Source organism: Lolium perenne, chromosome 3 (genome assembly GCF_019359855.2).
Source record: "Lolium perenne isolate Kyuss_39 chromosome 3, Kyuss_2.0, whole genome shotgun sequence".
NCBI lineage: Eukaryota > Viridiplantae > Streptophyta > Magnoliopsida > Poales > Poaceae > Lolium > Lolium perenne.
Window position 1 is genome coordinate 321,735,910 of NC_067246.2, and position 7,064 is coordinate 321,742,973.

The 7,064-nt window shown below is 43.1% G+C and overlaps 1 protein-coding gene across 6 annotated transcripts; it reads right to left on the reverse strand.

Annotated features, from left to right (window-relative positions):
• Window positions 1–452: 452 nt before the first annotated feature.
• Window positions 453–6,824, reverse strand: LOC127345665 (uncharacterized). Of its 6 annotated transcripts, none has more exons than XM_051372160.2 (8): window positions 6,381–6,824; window positions 5,404–5,503; window positions 4,847–4,923; window positions 2,858–2,980; window positions 2,466–2,776; window positions 2,305–2,380; window positions 1,617–2,201; window positions 453–675 (listed from the first exon to the last, which is right to left on the reverse strand). In XM_051372160.2, the coding sequence occupies exons 4-7, from the start codon at window positions 2,976–2,978 to the stop codon at window positions 1,618–1,620; spliced, it is 1,092 nt and encodes a 363-aa protein (XP_051228120.1). In that variant the 5' UTR covers window positions 2,979–2,980; window positions 4,847–4,923; window positions 5,404–5,503; window positions 6,381–6,824; the 3' UTR covers window positions 453–675; window position 1,617. The 6 variants fall into 6 exon arrangements, with proteins under 6 accessions (XP_051228120.1, XP_051228119.1, XP_051228121.1 ...); XM_051372159.2 differs by having other exon boundaries at window positions 4,847–4,929; XM_051372161.2 differs by lacking the exon at window positions 5,404–5,503 and having other exon boundaries at window positions 4,847–4,929.
• Window positions 6,825–7,064: the final 240 nt, after the last annotated feature.

Sequence of the window (7,064 nt, forward strand, 5' to 3'; positions counted from 1 at the left end):
TTCCTCCTGCGCAAAGGAGGGCCCTGACCTCCTCGGTGCAGTGGAGCGCGCGGCTGGTCTTCCTCCACACGGAGATTTAACCGCTGCTCGCCGACCTGGGCATCCACCGACTGATCCGTCGCGAAGGGGACAGCAGGAACAAGCCGGTGGTGCTTCTGCAGCTGGTGACCGACGAGCTAGGTGCCACCTGGGGAGATGGAAGGAAGAGAGGAGACTTTTGGCGAGCTTCATGAGGCCTTGTTTGGTAGTGGAGTATTAGTGGGGATTAGTGGGGATAATCCCCTAGGGGATTGGGTTAATCCCCACCTGTCACTCAATCCCCACAAATATTATCCCCTGCCAATCCCCAATCCCCTGTTTTGAAAAACACGCATTTGGTACTCAGGGTTTGTGCAATTCAGGGTTTGTGCACAAGCTCAAGCTCATAACAGCAAGACAAGAAACAATGAAGATATTTCAGCGTAAGTTACAAAAGATTCAATTTTTATGGCAACAATTTAACCCAAGTCTGTATAGTAAACATCCAACATGCATCAGGAATTAAAACACAAATTTTCAGTCATGTAATGCGCAACGGTTCGGCATAAATTAGGAGACTCTGTTCATTTTGGAAACTCTTGGAAACTCTGTTCATTTTGTTCATGTGATCTTCAAAAAACATCCATGTATCGTCAGCTGAAATAGCAAAAACAGTGAAGCGGAATTAGATCAATCCAACAGCAAGATCAAGAAGACAGCTGCTGTATAAAACTTGAAAATAGAAAAAATAATGAAACACTGGCTTCAAGTTTCACTAGCAGCAACTGGTTTTACATTGAAGTGCAGGATAAACACATGGCAAGCTCAGTCATAGAAAAGAAGATGCATATGCGTTAAACAAATTGAGCAAGCTACTCTATGCGTGCTTGTTTGGACATCAAAATCACAGGTTATAGCGCCCAAAAAGATCTGCAGATTTACTACTCGGCATATCGTGCTAATTTCTTAGCCAATGCAGTCTTATCGTGCCTCCGCAGCGAGAACTAGGCAAACAACAGACCGGTTTCTGCAGCGAAAACAATAGATGCTGAATATACCACTGCCTTGTCTACGTGCCATCAGAGTTACTGAATATACCACTGCCTTGTCTACGCAATGTTGGACAGAAGACACACATGCACTTACTATAAACCATTGGCACTTTCAGGTCTTTCTATGAAACAAAATTTCATGGATGCAGTCTCCACTGATTTTGCACACAATTTTCATCATAAAACTATTTTAGGAACGGTAAATACTCCAGGAAAGTGAGCTACATACTCCAGGAATAAAAGGACCATGTATTGTGATTAAAATGACCATGTATTGTGACTTCCCATCATTCTAAGCATCCAGTATGGTTATAGTACAACAGCAAAGCATGCATTTTTCTGGTACCGTGAAGTAGCAATGTTAGTTGTTGACTAGCAGGAGAAATTAAAAACAACATACTAGGGCGACATATATATAAACACTGGTTCCAACATGTATACTCAAAAGTCTCAAGATGCCTAGCAATGAAATGAGATTATGAGAATAAAGCTATTGAATTGTTAAGTGCCTTTGTAATAAAGGGAGAGAGACAATGAGGCTATTACCTCATGGTAACATGGCCATCTCACCATTAAGCCAAGCTAGTGCACTGCCATCATTATCCTCGACGGAGCTGAGAAATATCTCGCGATTATCGACACTTTTGAAGACCACAAAGGCTTTTGGTTTTTTAGCAGGATCAAAACCTTCCAAGGTTCTCAAGGCAGCGATGCATTTGCTTATGGTGAATTGTTGAGCAGCTTCATTGTTGACTTCTTTCTCTTTGATGTTGACAAACCGGTCAATGACTCCAACTAATGCATCTCCAGTACTCTTAGGTTTCATCTTGGGGCTGCTCTTGCGTTTTCTTGGCTTGTTTGTTGAGGGACCAGCACCATTTCTTTGATTCGCCTCTACACTTGTCACACTAGCTTGTGTTTGAGTAGCCAGTACATGCTCCAACCCAGCCTCCAACCCAACCTGTCTTTGGTTGACCTGATTATCCTGTACATGCTCCACATGTGGTTGCTCTAAGATCTCGAAATCAGCATCCCTATTTTCATCATCATCATCAGAATCAGTTTCGATATCCATGTGTGGTTTTTGGTCAGCGGTAGAGGTAAAGTTGAAGTTTCCCTCAGCGGTGTGTTCTGTAAATCCATCAAAAAGAAAATGATGTTAGTTTGCAAAATATCAAGAGGACAAAGGAAAAGCAACAGAGAAGAAACCGACAGGAAAGAGGAAAGGGCTTACTATGGTAGAGATTTGCAAGTGTCTCATAAAGAGGAAAGGGCTTTTTCTTAAACTTCAAGATTCTTGGACCAAATGACTGCAATATATAAATGAAGCATTAAACTTGGACCAAAATATTGCAAGTAGAATTCTAGTAGAACAACAATTGCACAATAACTTACAATTGCCAGATTATCCCATAGATGAGGTTCAGCATCCAACATGAACTTGCTCTCATTCCACCCAACTCCACTTTGCCCAAGGGCATCTTTCAGCATTCTATAATCCCTTTTGAGCTCCTTCTCCTTGTCATGAACCTGGGACTTGTCAAACCTCACATGTGGATTTCGTCGGTGGAACATATCCACCATTGCTGACCATGATTCACCGCTCCAACCATTCTGGCCTCTATGATACGGAGTGTCATGCTCATGGAGTATCTCAACAAGTGACTTCTCAAGCAAAATATTCCATTGTGCTCTTGGCTTTGCACCTGCACAAACATACACAAAATGATCTATCAGTAAGCCATGAATGAAGCCATGAATGGTCAGTAGAAATATATTTTTACTACCTTGTGGAGATTTCATTTTTCTTTGCTTAGGAGACTTCTTTTTCCCTTGCTTAGGAGATTTCCTTTTCTTACACACCGTGCTGGAGCTGGACTGAACCGTGTTGGACCCTTTTGTTTCCATATCTAGTTTAGGTAAAGTATAAAAAATTGAATACACAAAACTGAATACAAAATATGTTATAAAAAAAAGCGTATCACCAAGTTCATTATTAGAAGAAATTAAACACAAATAGTGCACCATTACAACATAAGACTAGAACATGAATAGTGTATCATTACAACACAAGACTAGAAGATTAAGAAACACACAACTAGCTATTCCACATTTGCATTGTTTCCTGCTTGGTAGTCATTCCACATTTGCATAGCGATCTGATCCCTCAAATTGTTGCCTAACACGTGGTTGCCCGGGAGCTGTACAACATCTTCCTGTTGTACCTCATCATCACCGTCAGGGAGATCCACAAAATTTTCTGGGTTTATGTTATCCTCTTGGTCTTCAAGCCAGTCTTCATCACCATTGTGTTGTCTGATGATATTGTGGAATATGGCTGCAGCGGCTGGTATCCTAACTTGATTCCATATTTTGTGGAATGTACCAACTTTAAGGATAGGAAAACGTTTTTTCAGAATTCCCAAAAGCCTCTCAATACAGTTTCTAAGGACAGCATGGCGATGGTTAAACAACTCCATATAGTTTTGTGGACGCCGACGACCACGTCCAAATTCCTTCAGATGGTACCTAACCCCTCGGTAAGGTGCAAGAAAGAATTGGGTGTTGCCATAGCCACCATCAACTAGATAAAATTTTCCAGCAGGGACAGTGAAACCTCTTTGAATGGCAGAATTCAGCACCCTAGCATCACTAGCCGACCCTTCCCAGCCGCAGGAAATATAGGTTACATTGAGGTCAAAGTCACATGTGAACATTGAATTCTGGCTGAGGGTGCCTTTTCTATTTCTCCATGGAGAAGCACGGCTAGGTGTTCTTGTAACTGGCACATGGGACCCATCGATAGCACCAATGCAATTCTGCATATGGGAAGTTTGGGAAAAACATAAGAAATAGATAAGAGAAAAGCTTTGGTAGAAAAATAAGGTTTCAAGTCTAGACCTGGAAGTATGGGAAGAAGCGGCGGTCTGTAGCTATCCTTGGATGAGTTTCATAGAGATTGAGAGGCTTGACGATTCTTGTTGTCAAGGTTGGAATAATATCGAAAAACTCCGTGACATACTTGCTGAAACTCCAACCACTATGCTTAAACTCTAATTGCATTTTTTCATATGAAGCATTGTGGGAGAGCATGTACAAGAAAAACGCGAGCTTCTCTTCCACCTTGATCCTAGAATCTAAAATCAATCCCTCCTCTCTAAGATATGATGCCAACCACATGAAAATGTTCGGCTCCATCCTAAAGGCAGCTAAGCAGTTCTTGAGGTGTCCTCCAAGCAATTCTCTGACATGCTCCTTGCCATATACAAACGAAAGGTGTCTTTGCTGTCTTTGATTTTGCCATGTCAAGTGGAAGTACAATGCAGGCAAAATGACAAACATAAACTCTTCATCTTCGTTTTTCCTCTTCCTAACACGTTCTACACTCCGCAAGTCCATGACAACCTATATTAATACACAGAAAATACACTTCGCAAGTTAACTGAGTTGTCATGGTTTAGTTTAAAGGAATTCCTTATGTTCCAGGGAGTAACAATAGTACATTATTCAAAACAGGGAGCAAAAGCATCTACTTTGCACATACATTATTCAAAACAGGGAGCAAATGGCATACAATAAATATTAAATGGAGCAGCTCGATAGTGAACCAGAGCAATACATCGGATACAAACTGAGATAACTTATATACCGAGAGATGAAAATTGAGGAAACATGAATAAACAGAAAATTATTTAACAAACCAGCAAGCACTCAAACCAGCACTCAAAACAGTTAAACTAAATCCAATAATAGAGTACTACTTAGCAGGTACATACCGAATTTTGGTGTTGTTACACGATCCCAAGAAGGTGGGAGCTCTCCACTGAATGAATTAGTCGGAGAGAATGCCAGACTGTTCCTGTCAATAATAAGGAGGTGATTAATCTATTGCGGTTAAGCATTGCTCATGTAAATGAGAAATGCAGCTAACTAGTTGCAGTTTAGCATATTAGATTAGCAAAGCTAGTACGGATAATATTTAGGGGCATATAGTACCTGTTAGTCAAGTTCATTTTCTTGACATACTGTAGCTAGATTTAGTAACTGAGGTAACTATCATGTTAATTTCTATGTACAGAACTGCAACTAACTTGCAACTAACTAGTCAGAAAACTGGAAAATGTTACTGCTACATATTTGGAGTAGCTACATACAGTCAACATTGAATCACATATCTGGAGCAGCTACATACAGTCAACATTAATACTGCAATGATAAATACATACTAATTAATTCAGTGCTCATGACTTCCAATCTTACAACACCGTGATGATGATAATTAGTTGCCTCGCCGTAACAAGCGAGAAAATAACAGCATGGAGGTAGAGAAGACCTGTCTCGAACCAGGTGCGTGCTCCTGTCGCCCAGCTCAAGCCCAACCCTTGCTCGAGACGGTGGCGCCAACTCCAAACCCAAGCTTGCTGACCTGCTCCCTGCACATCACCACCAGTGTTGTGACTAATTTTACTACATGAAGATGAAAATGTCTTATAATTAATATCAAGACTGACAAAGGGTGTTTTGTGTATTTGAAATACATGAAGTAGGAATAATGACAAATATAACAGTTACAATAACCAGTATTTTAGAATAAATTGAGTGCAAAAGCACAAGGATTATAAAGTAGTGTAGACAGTGAAAAGCCATTGAAGCACCTAGAAGCTAAAGTTCACAGTTATACTGAGTTGCTATGAAGCAATGATACATCTTCAAACAAATATAATTCCGGGAGTTCGATTAAGTAAGCTGGTACGGCAGGTTCAGTATGGAATGTGGCACTAATCGTTACAGAAATTCAGTTGTTTGGTGCTTATTATTGGGGAAAGAATTGTGTGTCGATTCCTGTGAGACGTCTCAGTTTTACAGTTCAGAATGGTTGAGACTCATCAGCTTTGGTGCAGCTCCAAGCGAAGTACTGCAGCAAGAGCATCTGGTCTAATCTTGGCATGGAGGTTTTGAAAAGATTATCAAAGTGTTCGTAAAATGGTGCATTATACTCCGTATATGACATAGAAACCTGCAAAATTTCTTTAAAAAATACTATCAGTTTGCCTGTGCATTTTCTTCAGTCAGTTTCGACTCTGAACTCCCGCGTGCTGTGCTACAGACTACAGCGTCAGGTCAGGAAATATGGCTCACGACGAGGCGGAAGGAGCGAACGGCTACAGACACTCAGATCGGGAGCCGGCCTGGCTGTGCCGCGCGTAGACCACGCCATAACGCACACCAGGCCTCTACAATGGCGAACGGCTACAGGCACTCAGATCGGGAGCCATGGAAGAAAAAAGAGCGAGAGAGAAGGGGGCTTACCGGAGATCGAAACAGCAGTAGTGGCGGCGCCGGTCAGACTGCAAGAACGGCGGCGACCTGATGTGGGAGCGGCTAGGCGGGATCCATCCTCTCCCGCCGCGAAGATGCTCCGCCCCTCTCGCCGGCAAGATGCTCCGCCTCTCCCGCAGCGGCTCCGCTCGCCTCCGGTCGCTCGCCGCCGGTCGCTTGCCTCCGGTCGCTCGCCGCCGGTCGTTCGATAGGGTTTGGAGACGAAGACTTGGAGTCGGGGACGGGGATAATACGCGAGGTCCAGGTCCGGGATTCGGCCCAAGGCAAAAAATAGGTCGGGGACGGGGTTAATCGGGGATAGGCGGGGATTTTTCGGCCCAAAACTCCTCTACCAAATGGGCTTTCGGGGATTAGCGGGGTTTGGGAAATGGGCCGGGATAATACTCTCCCATCCCTGCAAATACCCTGGTACCAAACAAGGCCTGAGGTGGGGCACCGCCGGTGTGGGGAGGCAGGGCGGTGCCGGTGTGGGGAGAACGGGGCAAATTGTTAGATTTGGGGATGGAGGAGAGGAAAGAGACGGTACACATGTCAGCGGTAGACTTCCTCGGCGGTGCCTCCGGTACTGTAAACTTAAATCACTACTCAGGCCAACTCAAGGAGAGGATTAAAACAAAGCCAATCAATTCGCTGCACGTCAGTCCGAACAAGTTC